We start from the raw sequence: 21,399 nt of genomic DNA, 5'->3' as shown, positions 1-21,399 counted from the left end.
GAAAATGGCACACTGACACTTGTGCTGAGTGAATGTTCAAAGTCAACAAGCAACCTACCTGAAGAAAACTCCCAGCACTGTTTCATTTGATGACGATTGCTAAGAGTTGCAGTGATGTTTACAAAGTTTTTGCATTTACTCGCTATATTTTTGAAATATTGATGCTTGCTTTCATATCTCATACACCATAAAGGGCAAAGAGGACCATACATCAAAATCAGCCTTGGGTAGTGAATAAGGTAGTGACACTTGGGTGTTAAAACATTTCCAAAGACTTTTGTAGTCATTTCAAGAAATTCTTGAATAAGCAGGTTTAAATGAGCAAGCTCATCTTTTCTCACATTTGTAGCCATTACACGATCTACGATTTCTGAACATAATAAGAACACATGCCAATATGGAGTGCCAGGTGGAACATGGGGAGCCATTAAAAAAGGCAAGAGCCTGAAAAGGCACCATTTTTGACTGGCTGATCCAACTATGTTAGAATTTCGAAGCATCTTTTCCGTCAGTGGCACTGGTCTGTTCGGCTTGTCATTCCTCCCAAACTTCACATTTTTCAGCTCATCATTGATTTCATATATGGTGATGTGCTTTTCCCTGTGAGCTTTACAAATAACCAAGTTCATTACCAAAGGAATAACCCCCTCCAGCAAGTCGTGCATTACATCTGGGGGAAGAGACTGGGTCACATCAAAATAAGGCAGTGCATCAAATGTACAGTTACCATACACACCGTACAAAGCAGCACTCTCTGGGTTGTTTTCCACACAGTTTATGTGGTACTCATGTACTTTGGTTGTTCTAATAACAAAATGGTCCTCACAAAAGTGCTGTTGTATCTCCGAGTGCGAGGCCATACAAAATCGGCATATTCTGCCTGTATTGAAAGACATTGAGAAACGCCCAATCATATGAGCAGAAAGGTTGTCGCATGAAATGGTAGCAAGAGCAGCATGAACTGTGTGCTCTACTTCATCGACACAGATAGTGAAACCCTCTGTGGACAGCATCTTCAAGTCAGTTATCAAGGGCTGAAGTATAGTTTCAAGCCCACACTCTTTTAAATGTGAATGGCGAACCAGTAAGGCTAAATGAATGTGACTCAACTTTGAGCGATGTTTTCCACTTATGTTTCCTATAGTATAATAAAATGCACAGATTTTGTATTTATTTCGTTTTGCACCAAGTGGGTTCACAATTTCAAATTCATCTTCATAAAAATGAAGTCTTAGAGCTTGAGGATGGTCTTTGAAAAATGAGTGGTCTTTAAAATACATGCCATCTTTGTAATCAGTCAAAACATCATCATCTTGATTTCTGTGGTTATCCAGAACAATTTGTTCCCACACATCCTCCACCTGACAGTATTTGTTTAATACCTGTAGGATTGGAACATACGAATAACTACCAATTTTCACACCAGAATGGTCTCTTACTGTGTAACTGATAGGTTCTGTCATGTTCATTTTTGATTTGCAGTGTTCTTTTATCATAAATGGTGAACGAATTGAATCACATGCTTTCTGGAAAAAATCTGAAGTAGACAAAACCTGCTCAAGTTCTGGACAATCACTGAGGCGGAAACCATGTTTATCCAAATGATAACGAATAAACGAGTCGTAGTTTTCTTTAAAAAAAACACAAAAGAAAACTAAGATCATCAACGATGTCTTGCTGAACAGAGTGTGGAAGGTTATTTTTTTCAGTACATTTGAGAATAAAGCTAAATAAATGATCTCCTAAATTATCAAGCAAACTGTCCATACTAGGTGGTGTGGGCTGCTGAACTGTGTGCGTCTCGTCTGAACTGTGTGTGTGTGGGTCTTCAACCTCTTTGTGTGCATGGTTTTCAAATCCATCTTCAACTACCTCAAGGCTATTCAAAACAGAGGGTTTGTGTTTGCGATACACATGGCGTCGAAAAGAGTGATACTTGGAAAAAGCTGCCTGGCAGTCATTTATTCCACAAGTGATGCTGAAATGAGGCTCATGTGCGTGTACTAACCCAACATGTATAATCAACTTCCTCAGAGTAAATGCCCTTTTTGAACATTTGTGGAGTGGGGGCATATTTAATAGAGTTGGTTAAGTACCCTGGCGACACTTACTGGCAGGGGTTTGTCTCCCTGGTCTCCTATGTTGACAATGCAGTTCTGAAGAAAGACAAGTGTTTTCTTGAAGTATGCAGGGTAGGTCATGTTGAACATGAAGAAGGTGGAGAATGCTGAGATGTAGGCCTCATCCAGCGAGACCTTCTTCAGTGGCAAATCCTTGGTCATTTGAAGAACATTTTGAAGAACAGCAGTGAAGTTTTCGCTAAAGCGGCGACAGATGTTGTCTTGGCAGGGATGCATTAAATCAACCTCATAACACAACTGGAAATGAAAAGAGCAGAATAGACAAAAGAATGACATTTTACATTGAGGATTTAAATTTTTGACATGTTTAAAGACACAGACTGGAGATAAATGTAAAGTGCTTTAACCCGTGAACAAAAATTCTAAAGATAATGAACAGATCGATTAATCAGTTAGTACAGAAAATAATAATCAGATTTAGAGACAAAAAATCATTAGCTGTTTCCCCAATCATCTTAACAATTCTTACCCCTGCAGATGTCCCCAGGAATGGATATCTCTTTAATAGGTCCACAGTACACATTCCTTCAGCTACCTCTCGACGTCTCCATGCAAAGGTTTTTGTCATGCGGTCTTTCACCAGTGCTGTGTCAGGATGTAGCTTCTTGTGCTGATCATTTAGCACCTTGATATGAGCATCAACGGAGGCTGCATCTTCCCCCACAAAGCACGAATCCTTTGTCAAAACAGATATCAGTATTATCATAAGTAAAATCTGATAAGTTAATGTTACTCGAAATGCGGTAATTTGTACACCAAATGCTTTGAAAAAAATGCAAAAATGTTGAATAGGAATTGCAAGTTGAGCTGACTTTTGTTAAATCAACTGTGAAGTTCCTTTTTCTATGTTAATGTTATCTGTTAACATGTTTCTTTCAATTAATGTTTACTTTTAGCTTTACAGTGAACATAATAAGACTACATATGTTACCTTAGCTCTTAAAGGCTGAGGGTGTGAGGACTTACGAGAGAGGGCTTCAGTCTCTTCAGACAGGAGCTGCTGGATTCCTCTGTGGTCCGATGTTTCTGCGTGCGTCCAAACTTTTCTTTAACCCGGTTCACTTCTTCGTTGCTGATTAGGGGAGCCCGTTCTGCTTTGAACTTTCTCTTGAGTTGGCTGTGCCAGGTGTCCTAGTTGTTTCAAATGTATATAAGTAGTTAATTATGCTTACTTTATATTAATATAATCTATAAAAGAAACAAAAAAGGAGAGGTACTCACATAACCATTTCCGTGTACATCTCTTAAAGGATACTTCACAATCAGGGCTTTGATTACCTGGATGTAGTCTGAGTGGGTTGGGTACCTGTTTCAAAGATAAGAAAGACAACCCACAGTGCACTGATTACTCTTATCCTTTCCTGGGGGCTTTTCTGTTCTTCAATTCTTCTAATCATATTGTTATTACCGTAAATAGTATGTTGTAGACCAATGTCAAATCAATGTAGCTAAAGTTGATTTTAATTTTTTAAAAATGGGCGTGGACAAACAGCCACATCTCTCCCAAACTTAATAACATAATAATAACAATAAGCTATCATTGTGAATCTGTCTATATTCCCCAAAAGGAAGTTACAATTAATTCTCTTGATTAATTGTTAATATAAATTAACTGGTAATATAAAAATGTAAGTAAGTGTACTCCCTGCACAGAGCTTACAGCTCTCATATTCGAAAATCCCACTAAGTAGGTGGAATGGTACAAATGTGTACCTTCCATTGTTTAAAATCCCTTTGAGCGGGAAACAAGTTAGATGGGATAAATTTTGCTTAGAAAACGATTTTGTTAATAGCTATATTTACATACTAGCATGTTTTGAGAAATTATTGATTTTTTTACATTTTTGTACACGGTTCGACACTATTTATTGATAAAACACTGGAATACGGCGGGCAGACAGACGTTGAACATTCCACCAACAGTCTAAATAGTCCACATTTGTACCTTTCTTTGTTTAAAACTTAGCTAACTGCTAGCTTTCGCCCATGTTAAATCTAGCTCTTCGGACTTTTGCTAACTCTACTGTAAAATTACACGTTGTAATTTTTATAAAAACACAAAATCACACCCGACTTACCTCTAAATCTTTGCGCCTCGTCGTCTGACACATCAATGCCTTCTTCCATCAACCTTTTAAGGAGCTCCTCCGTGGATAACCCCCTGAGAGTCATTTTCTGTGTCAACGCTAGTCAGCGCGGAGGCGGAGCACTCATCACTGCTGCCTTTTCGGCCTTTGGGATTAATGCGCGTTGCGAACTTGACACATGAAAATACAACATTGTGGTATTAATGCGCAGTTGTTTAGAAACCGTTATGCTGTCTTGGCGAACTATATTTGTAACTTACAAAATGTAGTCACCGTAACATAAAAATCTGCTTGACATTTTAACTTCCAAAGAACCTCGGTTTAACTTGATGTTGCAAATTCCATAAAAACCTCACAATTAATGAACAATTCTAGGATGTAGTTAAAGCAAAAAAGTAAAGTCCAAACATAACAGTAAAATGATTTCACATTTTTGAAAGATTTAAAACATTAAAAAATTATAACTGGAACTTAATAAAAATGGAAATGGACCAGTTTTTTTAACATCATTTGGTTGTGCCTGCATGTCATTGTGTGTGTGTTTTTTTTTTAAATATAATTTAACATAACTTACACAAAGGTAGGTTACAGATATTCTTTGCATCATAGGATAATTTACGTACAGAGGAGAGGACCAACAGATTTGATTATAACATGTAGCTTTTATGAGCACACTCACATCTCATATGAATTTTACAATTAACCAGGCCCATCCAGATTTTCCCATGCTGACCCATTACCACATTCTGCCACTGCAGTACAGGTCAAAATGGTACAGATTTGTACTTTATTTCAAATTGAACCTTTAAAGGGGCATTTCTGGACTTTTAAAGACCAGTATTGTACTTTTAAGGGAACATTTTAAAAAAATGTACCTATAGGTACAAAAATGTTCTTCTCTCGTACCTCTATTTCTGAGAGTGCAGCACAGTTGCCCACACACACTTTTTTGCATGATTAGATCAAAACTATGCAAAAAGTATGAAAAACACATGCAGTATTTTGCATGTGGATGTACTTACCAATACCTGCAGTGTTGCAAACCACATATTTTGTACCTGTCACTCTGAGGTTTCTTGTTTGTTTGATTTTCATGTCTAAAAAAATTCCAGGGTGATGCCATCCTGAGTGTTGCTAATGCACTCACTCTGTTGACTAGTTAGAGCCCAGGCCTATTTCTATTATCTTGCTGATGAGCCATCTGATTGATTCACGACTCTCGGTGCAAATGCCCTCAGAAAAATTTTAACAGGGTGGAAAAGAAGTCTTTTATATTTTAGCTTTCCAGCTGTGTTGACATGTGTCAAAAAATGAGAATAAATTCTTGTGACATTGCTTTGATTGGCTTAATTTCGTTACATTTCAAATGAGCTCCAAAAGATGTGTTGTTTTTTGCAGAATGGCTGGATGAACAACCTTTGCCTCGGAGAGAGTGTTGTGGAGATAACAAGGCAGCTGCTGAACATTAATCCTTGGCTGAGGTTTAAATACTATAAAGGCTCCAGGCGAGATCTCGCAAAAGTCCGTCTTAATTTTTTTTCTCCCATGTCCCCTGCGGGGCTCCGTAATTTATAGCTGTTCGAAATTAAAGTTATTCCAGCAGGTATTATGAAAAGCAGGAGTACACTGTGTTTCAGGGATAACAGCGACCTCTGTGGCCACAAGTGGAAATTACATCATTTTGGCACAGCTTATCATGTGCCCGCGAACCCAAAACAAAATCTCATCTCATTACAAAACAGCAATTTTACAGTTCACAGTCATTTAATTTAATTTAACTTAACGCGAGCTCAGTGTAAAATGTGGTGGACAAAACATGCCAGTTTATGCAATGTTAGTTTATTATTTATTGCATACCTGGATAGAAATGTTTTTATTGATTTTTTATTATTATTATTATTATTACATTGGCAGTGTGTTTGGGGTCACTGTGAAAAATTAAGCTGCTGTTAATCAGATGCTTTCCAGATGGTATTACATGGTGGATCAATATCTAACAGTACTTTTCTGTGTTCATAATTCCATCATTTTGATGAGAGCTCCAATAATACTGCCTGAAATGCAGCCAATGGACAACTTAGTTTTGAGTTGTGGGAAAAAACCATGACAGAGCCTCTACTGTTGCTCTTCTGTGTTGGCTGTAGACTCTCACTTTTGTACCTCTCCTCACCCTCTCCTTACATACTCACTCAAAAGACTTAAAACAAATGTTTCAAATTTAGATTCATCACTCCATCAGACCTGTTGCTAGTGATTTTTAGTTTGGTTCTTGTATAATTTAACACAGTGGCCCCCAACCTTTTTTGCGCCCTGTCGCGACCTTTAAGGTGTCACGGATAAATACGTTAAAATAAAACCAGTGCTGGTAACAAAAAAAAGATTTATTCATAACACATGGGAAAAGACCCAGAGAAAAAGAGTTAATGATAAATGTGATTTTTTTAAAATAACTCTAAAAATCAATAAAAACCCTGAAAACCATAAATTTCACGCCAAACCTCAACTCTCACGGCCCGGTACCAAACAACTCACGGACCGGTACCGGGCCATGGCCCGGGGGTTGGGGACCACTGATTTAAGAAACCTTAGCCTTTTCTTTCTTTTTCCTTTCATTACGAATGGCTTCTTGACAGCCACCACCTTGATACCACGTCCACTGAGACCATTTCTGATGATTAGACTGATTAGCTGAAGGGCCAGATGCATCTCTCAGGGTCTGTGTCAGATTTTTTTCTGAATTTTTTACTCATTGTGAAAGACATGACTTTCAGATACTGTTCATCTGGTGTAGATACTTTGTTAGACCTGCCACTTTTTCTTTTGTCCTCCACTTTGTCCAATTTCCTCAACTTTTTTTTAGGACACCTTGCAAATGATATGTCAAGTTTTCAGTTAACAGGTCTTGGGAATCACCTTGTTGGTGCAAAAATAAAATTTCATGCCTGTCAAATTATGTTTACTTTGACATTTCTCATGGATCCAACCAAAGAAACTAGAACAAATGATTATTTTTTTCCCACAACTTAAAACTAAGTTGTCCGTTTTATACAGACACAACCAGTGACGGTCCTAGCCTGTTTGGCGCCCTGGGCGAAAACTCCCTCCCTTATTTCTGGGATTTCGCACAACCTAGGATCCAAATCATGAATACATAATGGGCTTGGATTTACAAGATTATGAATGAAATGTGCTCTATTTGGAAGCAGCCGGCCCCCTCCCCTTTCGATTGTTTGTGTGTGAGACTTTAAATCATCAAACTGTAAATTATAAATTTTGAATTGTTATTGATCCCTTTACCCCTGGTCCTAAAGTGTATATTTATTTTCTTACTCTTCTTATATTTATTGTTTGTTTACTTGCACTGCTGTAACTGGAGCCTCGTCGCCTCGTTTATGCTGGACTGTATGTAGCGGAGATGACTTTGACTTCGGCAGCGAGCAGGCGCACTGAGGGCTCTCGCGCTCACTTTTCGCGTATAGAATTTCGAAAAAACATCGGTGCAAATTATAAGTCTGTATCATAATATCTGGTGTTTTCGTGTTTGTTGGTTTGTTTTTATTTTGTTTTATTTTGCGAGTTGGTTATTAGATGCCACTCCAGCCAGCCAGAGAATCCCCCGCTGCCCCGACCTCTCCTCCCTGTGCCGCAAGCAGCAGGCGCACCTCGCAAACGGAGGGCACCCTTACTCCCAGCAAATAGGCGATAGAAAACCAATTGGTGCCTATACCATTCCCAATATGCGCTGGCATGACGTTGGGGCAGCATGAGTAGGCTACGAGCATTCTTTTTGTTTTTAAATTTTTGCCGATGCCCGTGATGCCGCCCCCCACAAGGTAACCGTATCAAACCGTATCAAAAACCGCTACTGGACACAACACCAGTTGACCCCTTTAATCAGGTGCATTTTTATGTTTGAATGGTTCACAGGTCCGTGTTAAAACACTCCTATGAAAAAGTTCACGTAAAAGGACTGGACTGAAAATGAGTGGAAAAAGCAGCCAGTGTCCAAAGAAAAACTTCCAAAAGCCTTCGGAAAGCCTGGAGAACTATTGTTCAAGATCACTTTAAAAGATTACCAGAAAGTCTCACTCCTTTTAAAGAAACACAAAGATGTCAGGCGGCTCAATCCGATCACTCTACACTATAGATACAAATGCTGGTATTGATCAGTGCCAGCACAACTGGATCAATACTTTATTTCTATCCTCTAAGTTTGGTATGTAGCCCACTAAATTGTGTTTAAAAAAAAATTTTTTTTAGATGACTGCCATAAAATATATTTTCAAAATAAATCAAAAGCAGGTTTGTTTTTATTAGGAAATTATTGTGAAAACTAAAACTCACAGTGCTTTAGTGATCAGAATTTGCAAACTAATCATAATTCATCTCATAAACCATGGCACACTGCTCTCCCCTACATTAGCTACCTTTTTAAGTTTAAAAGTATCAATATCGGTATGTTCAACACTTCCTCCGTGTTCACTACTAACTGTTTAATAAATCTGTATTTATAACACCGGCACCAATTGTTCTGCCAGACGGAAGCAGCAGTTTTACTACCAGATGTCGAATAAAAGAAGAAGTAACCCTCCGCGAGCGTTTGTGGGTAATGGAGTCTTTCAATGGCGTGTCTGCTTGGCGCTAACTAGGCGAAGAACTACATATCCCGCTTGTCTTCACTGCAGCGTGTTTTTGTGTGGACGAGGTGAAACGTACTTCGCTTTGCTTTTCTATGCTAGCAGTTAGAGCAGTTACACTCGTGTCTGTGAGCGGTGCTTCACAGATAGTGGACGTCAAAACACGGCCACCATACGTCACGGTGCGGAATGTCAACAACGGCATCTGGCGGAACAGTTTCAGGTGTGTAAGTGTGAATTAAATGTCGTGAACTGCTTGTAAAATTAATCTAACGCCTTTGTTTCACTCATAGTCACTTGGATGAGTGACGAAACGTTTCTCCCACTGAAAACGCTCCGTCCAGATGAACAGAATCAACCTTTGGAGGTCTCCTAATAAAGTTGTCATGTTCATTTTTAAGTGAACATTTCTTAAGGAATAGGGTCGTTGTCAGGTCATTTAGGACCCCTTAAAGATGTTTTATTTTCATTGAGTTGCATTACAGCTCCAGTTCTAAACCCTACATTATTTTTGCTTTACATTTGAGCATGAATAAAGACTTAATGCTGAAGAAGCATTGATGAAGATAATAAATTTTTAATGCACATGAGTCAGGTTAACAAGGCTTTTTTTCTTTAGCATTTACAGTCAAGTGAAACGATGAGCAAATTTTAATACTATACAAAGGTAACCCGAGTAAATACAAAATGCAGTATGTAAGTGGTGATTTCATTTATTAAGGGCAAAAGTTATAAAAACCGCACCGGCCACTGTCAAAATGTAATTCCCCACCTTGTTAAGTCACAAATTCAAAGCCATTAATCACATTTTTTTGGAAAGCTAGCCATGCAAAGACCTGGTTACTGTTGGACCTCTTCAATTATGAAATATGTAAATAGAACCTGTTTTTCAAAGTGAAGTAGATTTAAAGATCTCTAAAAGCAACACATCATGCCACAATCTAAAGAAAGTCGAGAACTCCTGAGAAACAATTTCTCATCTATCAGTCTGGAAATTATTACACAGATATTTCCAAGGTTTTGGACTCCAGCAAACTGCTGTGAGAGGCACTGTCTAGAAATGACCAGCTTCACCACTGAACTTTTCCAGGAGTGGCCAGCTTACCAAAATTCCTCCAAGAACACATCAACGACTTATCCAGGAGGTTGCAAAACAACAAACAGGCAAAAACCACTGCTGACCAAAAGGAACACGACGACTTGTCTCACATTCGCCCAAAAACATCTTGATGATGCCTTAGACTTTTGGGAAAATATTCCATGGACTGAGTCAAAGGTTTCATAAAAAGAGCATCGTAGCAACAGTCAAGCATGGTGGTGGTAGTGTAATGGTCTGGGGCTGCTTTGCGGCTTCAGGATCAGGATGACTTGTCGTAACTGATGCAACCATGAATTCTGCTTTCTACAAGAAAATTCTGAAGGAGAATGTCTGACATTCATGCCCTGAAGCTTGAACACATTTGAGTCCTGCAGCAGGAAAAAGATTTGCAGTCCACTTCTTAACGGCTCCAAAACAAAAATGTTTGGAGTGACCTAGTCAAAAAAACCACACCTGATGCCTCTTAAAGTCACCTTTCTCTGCACCTCTGGACCGTTTCCAGTGCAGTTTTCTGGAAATCCCTTTCACTCTCCTCAATCCTGAGTGTCACTAATGATGAGAGCGGAGCCTCACGCTACAACCGGGTGACCAAACAGAAGTTCCCAACATCAAAGCCTGAAGATAAGCCCCCTGAACAGGAGCATGTTTGTTTTTGTTCTGACATTTACAGTATTCTGCACTGAGAGTCCACCCACAACAGTTGCACTGTCAAACCAGGGTTGTGCTCTAACATCCTGAGTCACCCAAACTCATCCGATTTATTGTCCTAACCCTATTTTAATAAGCAGCAATCACTTAAAGTTTTTCGATTCACACCATGTAAAATTAAACATTGTTTTTACTTTGATACAATTATAATTTTCATCACTTCCCTTTCAGTAATTTTTCAGTTAATTATTTTTTAGCCACTGAGAGTAGTCAGCTTTGTCCTACCCGAGAGATTTAATTTAGACTGACATAAAAGGGAGAAAGGAAAAAAAAAATAGCTAAAAACCTGATGCGAGAATGTCTGATCATAACAAAAATGACGATAAAATGGTTTCTGTTGTAAAGTCTGCCAGTCAATTAACCATTCTGATATTGCAAACTAGGAATAATGGAATGACAGCTCACATTTGAGAAACTTGAAAGGTCTATATTTGACATTTTCCAGTTACCAAAATAGGTTTTAATTATTTTTCTACTCATTAATTCCCTCATTGTGTCAGTGCCGCAGCTAAGAAAGAATCTGACGGGAACAACAGATGTGATGGCTTATTGTTTGTCTACTCTTAAAGGTGCGAATATCAAATTTAAGAAGCAACAGACCAAAAATAATTATGAAACCATCTGTGCATGCCAGATTCTTCTATAATGACTGTTTGTCAGCAGTGAGGTAGCCCGAGCCCGGCAGCTGGATATGTTTCTGTAATCCTAATGATGCTGGACATTTTTTATCCAATGCGGTCTATAAAGAACTGGGGGAAATAAATGAGCCACAAGGCTTTAGGTCGTTGCACACTTACATTTTAAAGATCTGGTAGATCATATCTTACACAAACACTAGGTAGAAATTAATTGGTTCTTTGGGTGGCTCACTGGTGTTTGTGTCTACTTCAACCTTAACACGAGGAACAAACTAATAACTCTGACGTGTCTTCTCTGTCCAAAGCAGCGACTGATGGAGTTTCCAGAAGATTTTAACCAGCTCGAGCTTCTCGACACACACGGACACCTGATCCCCCGAGGGTCTGGCAGCGTGTGGACCGGAAGCAAGGACGATGAAGAAGAGCCAGAGGAGAGGGAGCACAGTGAGGAGTGGTATCTGGAAAAGGAGGAAGCTCTCAAAGATGAACCCAACGAGCTCATTCTGTGGGCGGCAGAAAACAATCGCGTAAGTCCAGTTTTGTTTTCAGATTAGGGGTGAGCGGTAGAGCTTTAAAATAATATTATTATTTCAAGGAAATTTGTGAAAATGATATTATGTATGGGGAAAAATCTTTTCCATCCTTGTTTTACAGTGAGCTACTGTCACTGCTGACAGGCTATCTAATTTGAAGTGTGAATCTATTGAAACAAAGTGCCAGTTTTTCCTGGTGCCAACTGGTACCAATTCCCTTCTGGCTTCATCTTCGTTTTTGCAGCGTTTAAAAAAAAAAGAAAAAGAAAAGAAAAGTTTAGTTGTTTTGCTTCTCATTTCCTTCCTTCTTCACGTGAACTACAGTAGAACCCAAAGGAAGGAGATAATATCCTCGTTTATATTGTAGCCTGAATAGTTAAACTTTGAGTTTTTCTTCCATCTGTTGCAGCACAAACGGTATCATCAGTCATTCAGGTCTTTAAACTGAAACATGGTTTGATTTTCATCCTTTGGGCATCCAGTTTTTTTTAACCATCTATCAACATGAACATCTTGTGCTGCTGCAGTTTAGCTCACTTTTGTCAACTACTGTAGGTTTTTTTTTTGGTAGTTTAAGATGAATTTTACCCGTTTTGATCCCAACTCTCTGTAGATGACCTTTACTTAACTAAAGATACCAAACTTATACAAAGTTCACCTAAATACGCTGCAGTCTCAGAAGTGACCAGGAAACGAGTTAACACTATTATTGTACCGAGATTAAACGGCTGTCGCAGTACAGCTTCTTCTGCAAATGACTTTTTCCTGTCGTGAAAATGGCGACAGCAGCTTTCAGTGGTCTCAACATAATACCACAAAAATACATTTTGCTGTCATCTTAAAAGCAGCACTTTGCTTCCCCCTCACACACTCCTGCCCTCTTCCCCATCATCTTCCTCTTTGCAGTCAGCAGCTGCGAGCGGATCAGTCTGTTCTTTTTCCTTCTTTGTCGCTGGTTTTCTTTGTAAGATACTGAGTTATCCAATGTAGCATCTGCTGCTGACTATTTGTTGACAGTAAAACTACTCCTCTGGAAACCTATGTTATTTTAAAGCATGAGCTTTTTTATTTTAAAGGTCACTGGGAAATGAAAACTGAAGGTCGCCGGTCTTTGCTGTTGCTGATGTCTCCCCTAAATTTTAGTTCAGGATACACTGACTGCCACGTCTATTTACTGCAATTTCTCAGCCAAGCATCCCTCTTGGTCAATTACTAGACACTATTTATTCAAGTTTGAATTAAAGTCCTGGGGGCACACACTGGGGAAAAAATCACAGCACAAGCTGATGCTTTATGAATTTCAAACCAGTCATGACCTTTGAGTCTTCATCTCAGGATAGAAGCAGAGCTGAATAAATAGTAATTACAGCATTTAGGGACACAAATTAAAGTCACTCCATTAAAGTCAAATGTTTGTCAAACAAATATTTTCCCCCGACAGATCTCTGGCCTGCTGCGAGATCTAAGCAGCAACTAACCGTAACTGCATAAAATTCCTACTGGCTGAAGCTGGACATCATCCAAGTGTGAGGGTAGAGCAATGGCAAAACTAATCAGCTTCGTATATTCACTTTATTTTTACACTTCACCTTTAAGGATAAATACAAAGATAAAAGCACAGTTTCATCATATGCATCCTTTATTTTGGCAGATTTTTGTTCTAATCCCACGGAGACGTTGACCACACACAGGATGGTTTGTGGTATCCTTTAAGTTGTTTCCACTTGAGAAGGTTAAATAGTGTAAATAAATAGTCTTGAATGTTGATTTTTTTTTTTTAATGATTATTTCTTCTAGTTAAAATTACACATGGCTCTCTAACCACAAATGGGAACTCGTGAATTAGTTGTAAATATTTCACAGGCAGCAGTGATTATATTTGAATTTCAAATTTTAATACTGAGAAGGCATCAATACCTTTTCCCCAGTTATATAAAAAATAAAAACAAAACACAGAGTTTACAAAGTGACCGTCTAGATTAAAAATGATAGAACTATATACTAATGCACCAGTATAGCTGTATGAGTAACCTGCTGTCTGAGACTTGTGGTAAATTCAATATTAAATGTCAAGAATTGCAGAAGTTCCACCGAGGAATAAAAAATCTCATGACTTTCTACACCATGAGGCAGGAAGCAGCACAGAAACACAGCTGCATTTAATACAGCCTGAACTCCCGAAAAAGACAAAGCACAAAAGCTGAATGAAAAACAATATACACTTGCAGATAATTAAACTTGCGTCAGCCTAATTTAATCAAAGTTCATTATTTGCATTATAACACTGTCACATCCAGCAGTTTCCCTCAACACACCATAATTGAAAAAGTTATTTGAATTTTCTTGATTTTTGTCTTGATTAAGTGAGTAGAAGAATTCAGCTGAGCAGTTTCCAGACAGTAAGTCCTGATAATGTCCTGATAATGTCAGGAGAATAATTTCATGGAGCTGTCCAGAGTTTCCTTTTTGTACATGTAGCCCACAGCAGGAGATTTTCATCAGATGTGTTCTCATTGTTCTCACCTCTGGAACAAGTCAGCTTAACTTTGGAGCTAAGAAGCTGGGTAGAGCATGTAGGAGGCAGGATGCGCAGCACCCACTCATTTGCTGTAAATTCCCAGAGCTTTTGCCTTCTGTGTTCTCAGTTTGACCTTGCACTGACTTTGTACAAGGAAGCTGGCAGGGAGAAGATCTTTTGACGCCTGATCCGGGGCTACAGTGCATGTGTGAATATAATTTAAACAGCAGTTCTTCCTCCTGCAGGGTGATTTTCAGTCTGACATTACTGTCTTTAAATCATAATTTGTGCATTGCGCTGTATTTAGCAGTTGGACTTGGGCCCCAGTTACTCAGGCATAGCAGGAGGTTGGTAACTCCCTGATAACCACCAGCTGCAAGGAAAGACTGTTTATTGCCAACCGGTTGCTGGAAGTCAGTAGTTAAAATAGGTATACGGTGAAAAAACACTTAAATGGAACTGAAGTAAATCAAAATGGCAACTGCAAATATGCTTATCTTAAGGTTTTAAAATTGGTGACATCACAGTAACTACATTAATCTTTTGTCTGTCTGTAGTTACAGTGGTGAGGCATACCCATATGGAAAAGAAATAGTAAAAACTTATATGTGATTACTCATGAAAGTGGCCACTTTCTAATTACTTTCATACATTGTTTTAGTAAGTATCCAAAACATACAAGTTTCATTATATACTTTTTCAAGGGATCTTATATCTGTTTTCACTCTTATATGCTTTTCATACAAGTTTCACACAAGACAGATACAAACTTTATAAGATTTATACTGTATATATCTTTTCCATATGGGTAACCTTTACTTTGAAGCTGAACAGTCTACGTTTCCAGTTTATATTAAAGTTTCTCCACTGCTCAGAGACTAGTTGACAAGTGTTTGCAAAGTGTTCCTTTTGACCTTTTTTCTTTGTTAGCCTACGTTATTGGTATCAGTTTGTTGGTTAAACCGAAGCTTTGCTGAAGAGGTATCAGAAAGTCTGAAAATCAAACTGCTGCATCAGGTCCTTTGACAGCTTTTGGTGCCTTTACCGCAAAGTAAAAAATAAACGAAGGTGCTTATGTGACTATTTAAAGTTTGCATGAAGCACAAATGGAGCCGACCTTGTGATCAATGTTGCAGAAATGAAGTTTTATTTGAGAAAGAGCAGCTCAAATGAAAGGTTTTCTTACAATCACTTTATGTGGTTTTCTTTCAGCTTGCCACAGTCCACAGTTTGTTAGCTGCTGATCCTTCGCTGGTGCACTGCTGTGATGAAGATGGTTACACTCCCCTGCACCGTGCAGCATACAGCGGTCACATCGAAGTCGTCTGTGCTCTGCTTGCCGGCGGCTCTAAGGTCAACCCCCGCACCATCGACGGCTGGACTCCCCTTCACAGCGCTTGCCGCTGGAGCCGCGTTTCTGTGGCGAGTTGTCTCCTGCAGCACGGAGCGGAACTGAACGCCCAGACCAACGGTGGACTCACACCATTACATCTCGCTGCTTCATACACAAGCTTCTCAAAAACAGACTCCAGACACACCTTAGAGCTGCTGCTCTCTCAGCGCCATCTGAAGCCGGGGCTCCGCAGCAGCAGCGGGGAGACTGCCGGAGAGGTGGCTCGACGTAGTGGGCCCCATCACTTTATGTTTGAGATGGTGGAAGACTATGTGAATGTGGTGCCCATCTCATGAACAAAAGCACAGGCCCACACAGGCTTTCACATTAGTATTGATGTCTTGTTCATGGTCAGGTTTCCTTTTGAAGCAACATAATAAACGTGAATGTCAAATCTCCAATTCATCTTCTTTACAATTAGACTGAAAGTTTCTTCTCTTTTATTCTGCAATAGACCACAGGTTAAAAAAAGGTCTCTTTAAACCTGAAATTGCAGGATTTCTGAGGAGCTGAAAAGATGCTGTGATAAGATTCAAGCTGTGTTTCTGAGTGCCAATTGTTCAGTGACATTTAGATATTAGAAATTCAAACCATTATATATGAGTAGTTATTTTAGTATCTACCTGTTAACTAAAAGTCTTTTTCAACCTTGAAAGGTTTTCTTTGGATTTGTGTAGGGCCTAACTTTTACACTCATTAGCCACTTTATTTGTTGCTCGAGTAGGCTCTGGTACTCAAACGATGATCACTTGGTACTATGGTGCCCAAAATGTGCCAAGTAAATATAACCCACACCATTACAACACCACTACTAGCCTGAAACACTGATTAAAGGTAGGATGGATGAGACTTATCAGATCAGGCAATGTTTTTTTATTTTCTATGGTCCAGTTATAGTGAACTTGTTGTGTAGCCTCAATTTCCTGTTCTTAGCTGACAGAGATGGCATCCAGGTTGGTCTTCTGCTGCTATAGCCCATCTGCTTTAAGGTTTGACATGTTTTAAGAGATGCTTTTCTGCATAACTTGGTTGTAACTTATGCTTATTAGTGAATATTCATACTGATCTTCTTTTGGCCTCTGACAGTGGATTTATGTCTGTGCTTGTATGGCTAAACCTCAGTGCAGTGTTTGATACTGTTGAGAATATTTTATTATAGAAATTAGAGCATGCCATAGATACTGCACTGCTGTGATTTGAATCATATCTAATAAACCCCAATGTGTTAATGTAAATGGGAAGTCCACAGGGTTCTAGGATTCTGCTGACATTATATATGGATCCCTTAGGCCAGGGGTCCCCAATCCCAGTCCACGAGGGCCGGTGTCCCTGCAGGTTTTAGATGTGGCCTTGATCCATCACAGCTGATTTAAATGGATAAATTACCTTCTCAACATGTCTTGCAGTTCTCCAGAGGCCTGGTAATGAACTGATCATGTGATTCAGGTGTGTTGACTCAGGGTGAGATCTAAAACCTGCAGGGACTGGCATTGGGGACCCCTGCCTTAGGCAATATCATTAGCATGCATTTTTATTGGTTTGCAGATGATACCCAGGTTTATCTATGAAGTCGGAAGTCAGGTAGCACACACCAATTAGTTAAACTGCAGGAACATCTTAAAGACATAAAGACCTGGATGACCTCTAATTTCCAGCTTGTAAATCCAGATTGTCACAGAACACGGAGTGTTCAGGTAACAGGACCCCAAAGCAGACTCAGCACACCGCAGCTCAGAACTATGTACAAGTTTTTATTGAACTAATGAATCTTTTAACAACGCTAAGGAAACGAAAAACTAAGGCTCATACCACGGGGGGAAACGAGGAGCGTGGAGCCCAGGAGCACCGTAATCGGGACCGTGGGGAAACTGCAACAGAAAGGGGAGACACAGTTAACAGCACGCAGGTTGTCAAGAAATGAACAGCTAGACTTCATAAGTTGCCGAGGCTTACAGGTAGAGCAGGACCGTGGAGCTTGGAGGGGAGAGGTGCCCGTGAAGGGAATCCTAGGGAGGGAGGCCACAAGCTTCCACACCGAATGCTGGTCACACTGGGAGGAGACTTACGGACTGGCGAAGAGAAGCTGTCAGAGCTGGCTGAAGTAGTCCTCCGGTGATTGCCTCAGATGAGACGTAGGTGGTTTGGAGGCGGCCCAGCCCGAGGGTGTGGCCACCGTAGCCTCCCACGGCTCCCTGGATGCCGAGCCATGGGCCGTGACACAGATAAAACTGAGCGACTGTTATTGTGATTTGGTGCTGTCTAGTTAAAGTGAGGTTTAATTTTTGAGTTCCCATTGAGTTAATATTTGATTTACTGCTGGCCTCCCTGTCAGCTCAAAGCAGTCTGGTTATGCTCTGACCTCTGGCATCAACAGTTAAAGTAGTTTAAACATGCTGTGTGCAACATAGATCGCAACTAGAATATTTTTCTTTTCAGTTACTGCTAAATATTAAAGTTTTTAATAATAGCTTCTTACTTTGTGTGACAAGGTTTTACAGATCTTCTCTGCATGCTTTTTCTCAGGCAATGACCATTAAAAGGAACCCCGGCTATTAAGACATGTTTGTGTTAAAATATGTATGTGCTTTCAATAATATATATGTAGAATTAAAATACGCCAAATGTTTTCCTTTTAAGCACATTTTACAGGGAGTGCAGAATTATTAGGCAAGTTGTATTTTTGAGGAATAATTTTATTATTGAACAACAACCATGTTCTCAATGAACCCAAAAAACTCATTAATATCAAAGCTGAATGTTTTTGGAAGTAGTTTTTAGTTTTAGCTATTTTAGGGGGATATCTGTGTGTGCAGGTGACTATTACTGTGCATAATTATTAGGCAACTTAACAAAAAGCAAATATATACCCATTTCAATTATTTATTTTTACCAGTGAAACCAATATAACATCTCCACATTCACAAATATACATTTCTGACATTCAAAAACAAATCAGCGACCAGTATAGCCACCTTTCTTTGCAAGGGCACTCAAAAGCCTGCCATCCATGGATTCTGTCAGTGTTTTGATCTGTTTGTAACACTGATGTAGCGCTAATGAGTTAATACAGGCTAGGGATTGAGTGTGATTATTATTAATCAGAAGATTTAGGAATGCTACTGGAGCTGATGGGCAGTAATTAAATACACACAACACAAAATGCTTTTGCAGGTACCATGTATTTAACCGAAAGCAAAGAAAATTAAGAAAAGAAAATGAAAGCTTAAATAATCATTCCTGCTGTAGCTATTTAATTAATAGAAAAACCCAGTGGGGGTGCACAAAAACAACTAAGCAAATTCTTCTGGCTTATACCAAGCAATATAGATTCTCAAAAAAAGTTCCCCATAAATAACACATGTTAACATCGAAAACACTGATCCACACTGAAGTCCATGAGTTTTATCTGAATATCCATGAGAGATGTCCAAGCGCTATTGTCCATAAACGGGGGAACTGGTGTGTATGATTGTGGAAATCAGTGTATTCGGAAATAACGGGACAGAGCGTCGCCTTTGATAGCTTCCTACCAGTCCAGTGGAAGCTTCAATGCAGAATGAGTCCTGCTCCTAGCCGTTCATTGGCTCGCCATCCTTTTTCATACCCAAAAAAGGTTCACCTGGCCTGCATTAAATAAACAAGGCCAATAAGAAATCACAAGAATAATACAAAAATGTCAGCCAATTAAGCTAAATACATTAAGTTATTCTTGTTCCTGTGTACACAATTTATAAATAAATAAACAAACAATATATTGGTTAAATATAATATTTCTAACCAATAAGGATTTAACTGAAAACATTTCAACTGCTACATACATAAATACTATGTAGCTCCACAACATTTGTTATTCAACAACTATCAGTCAAATCAAAATCAAATTGTTTGGACCGGCAGCAGCCGATTAGGGTCAGCTGGTAGCAATACAAACAGTCAATTAAAAGTTCAAACTCACCAATTCCGTTCTGTTCAGTGCACAACAACATTATGGCTCTGGCTCACAGTAATCAGCATCTAAGTTGCATAAGTTAGTTGGTGTTAAAAAAAAATGCATTAAAACGGGAAAGCAAATGTTTGCCAATACACACCTGCAACAGCTCTGTCACCTGGCTTGCCTCCACGCATCTGACGGGAGGAAGCCGGGACAGGCTTACTATGACCTACATGCCATTCGATTGGCTGAGCAAAGTCATGTGGTTGGAGTCATGCATTTGTGATGCGTTCAATGGCAGGAAATAAGTGCAGGAAATTACTCTGGGTTACATGTTCACCATCAACATTGCGTGCAGCAGCAACCACAGCCTCCCAGACACTGTTCAGAGAGGTGTACTGTTTTCCCTCCTTGTAAATCTCACATTTGATGATGGACCACAGGTTCTCAATGGGGTTCAGATCAGGTGAACAAGGAGGCCATGTCATTAGTTTTTCTTCTTTTATACCCTTTCTTGCCAGCCACGCTGTGGAGTACTTGGACACGTGTGATGGAGCATTGTCCTGCATGAAAATCATGTTTTTCTTGAAGGATGCAGACTTCTTCCTGTACCACTGCTTGAAGAAGGTGTCTTCCAGAAACTGGCAGTAGGACTGGGAGTTGAGCTTGACTCCATCCTCAACCTGAAAAGGCCCCACAAGCTCATCTTTGATGATACCAGCCCAAACCAGTACTCCACCTCCACCTTGCTGGTGTCTGAGTCAGACTGGAGCTCTCTGCCCTTTACCAATCCAGCCACGGGCCCATCCATCTGGCCCATCAAGACTCACTCTCATTTCATCAGTCCATAAAACCTTAGAAAAATCAGTCTTGAGATATTTCTTGGCCCAGTCTTGACGTTTCAGCTTGTGTGTCTTGTTCAGTGGTGGTCGTCTTTCAGCCTTTCTTACCTTGGCCATGTCTCTGAGTATTGCACACCTTGTGCTTTTGGGCACTCCAGTGATGTTGCAGCTCTGAAATATGGCCAAACTGGTGGCAAGTGGCATCTTGGCAGCTGCATGCTTGACTTTTCTCAGTTCATGGGCAGTTATTTTGCGCCTTGGTTTTTCCACACGCTTCTTGCGACCCTGTTGACTATTTTGAATGAAACGCTTGATTGTTCGATGATCACGCTTCAGAAGCTTTGCAATTTTAAGACTGCTGCATCCCTCTGCAAGATATCTCACTATTTTTGACTTTTCTGAGCCTGTCAAGTCCTTCTTTTGACCCATTTTGCCAAAGGAAAGGACGTTGCCTAATAATTATGCACACCTGATATAGGGTGTTGATGTCATTAGACCACACCCCTTCTCATTACAGAGATGCACATCACCTAATATGCTTAATTGGTAGTAGGCTTTCGAGCCTATACAGCTTGGAGTAAGACAACATGCATGAAGAGGATGATGTGGACAAAATACTCATTTGCCTAATAATTCTGCACTCCCTGTATATATAACCGATTTACAAGTAGGCCGCCATTGTTATTTACTTCTCAATACACTCTGGGTAGTGTCATCATACGGTTGCACCGCATCACAGTTTGAACCAGAACAAACCGAGAGAGAGGATGAAAATAGTCAACCAGTACTTAGTTTAGATGAAGATGAAAACAATCTGTCACACGAGGACGCGAGAGTGAGGGAAAACTACTGGTGTCTATGGGGCTGCTGCC

The 21,399-nt window shown here is 39.7% G+C and overlaps 2 protein-coding genes and 1 long non-coding RNA gene across 5 annotated transcripts; 1 reads left to right on the top strand and 2 right to left on the bottom strand.

Annotated features, from left to right (window-relative positions):
* Positions 1 to 210: 210 nt before the first annotated feature.
* Positions 211 to 3,639, bottom strand: LOC309708643 (sterile alpha motif domain-containing protein 3-like; the record flags this gene model as incomplete). The annotated part of the gene is made up of 5 exons (XM_082536871.1): positions 211 to 2,378; positions 2,611 to 2,817; positions 3,108 to 3,272; positions 3,363 to 3,447; positions 3,632 to 3,639. 5 exons carry the CDS (start codon positions 3,637 to 3,639, stop codon positions 2,076 to 2,078), a joined length of 768 nt encoding a protein of 255 aa, XP_082392997.1. The 3' UTR covers positions 211 to 2,075.
* Positions 3,640 to 8,899: 5,260 nt separating this feature from the next.
* On the top strand, positions 8,900 to 17,479 carry ankrd49 (ankyrin repeat domain 49). Of its 3 annotated transcripts, XR_014277060.1 has the most exons (4): positions 8,901 to 9,088; positions 11,619 to 11,837; positions 15,574 to 17,063; positions 17,215 to 17,479. XR_014277060.1 is itself a non-coding variant. In XM_082535256.1 (3 exons), exons 2-3 carry the CDS (start codon positions 11,625 to 11,627, stop codon positions 16,048 to 16,050), a joined length of 690 nt encoding a protein of 229 aa, XP_082391382.1. In that variant the 5' UTR covers positions 8,900 to 9,088; positions 11,616 to 11,624; the 3' UTR covers positions 16,051 to 17,479. The 3 variants fall into 3 exon arrangements, 2 of the variants coding, with proteins under 2 accessions (XP_082391382.1, XP_082391381.1); XM_082535256.1 differs by having other exon boundaries at positions 8,900 to 9,088; positions 11,616 to 11,837; positions 15,574 to 17,479; XM_082535255.1 differs by having other exon boundaries at positions 15,574 to 17,479.
* A 1,787-nt stretch (positions 17,480 to 19,266) lies between these two features.
* On the bottom strand, positions 19,267 to 20,005 carry LOC309709127. The gene is made up of 3 exons (XR_014277439.1): positions 19,843 to 20,005; positions 19,710 to 19,768; positions 19,267 to 19,378 (listed from the first exon to the last, which is right to left on the bottom strand). It is a non-coding gene; the product is annotated as an uncharacterized lncRNA (long non-coding RNA).
* Positions 20,006 to 21,399: the final 1,394 nt, after the last annotated feature.

This window comes from Aulonocara stuartgranti (genome assembly GCF_965226115.1).
Source record: "Aulonocara stuartgranti genome assembly, chromosome: 6".
In the NCBI taxonomy this organism is placed as follows: domain Eukaryota; kingdom Metazoa; phylum Chordata; class Actinopteri; order Cichliformes; family Cichlidae; genus Aulonocara; species Aulonocara stuartgranti.
Note: the sequence above shows the minus strand (reverse complement) of the source record. Positions and strands in the feature narration are given on the sequence as shown.

Coding starts and splice junctions, on each gene's coding strand:
- ankrd49 (XM_082535256.1), top strand. CDS start 11,625: ATGGAGTTTCCAGAAGATTTTAACCAGCTCGAGCTTCTCGACACACAC. Junction 11,838..15,573: donor GGGCGGCAGAAAACAATCGC/GTAAGTCCAGTT, acceptor GTTTTCTTTCAG/CTTGCCACAGTCCACAGTTT.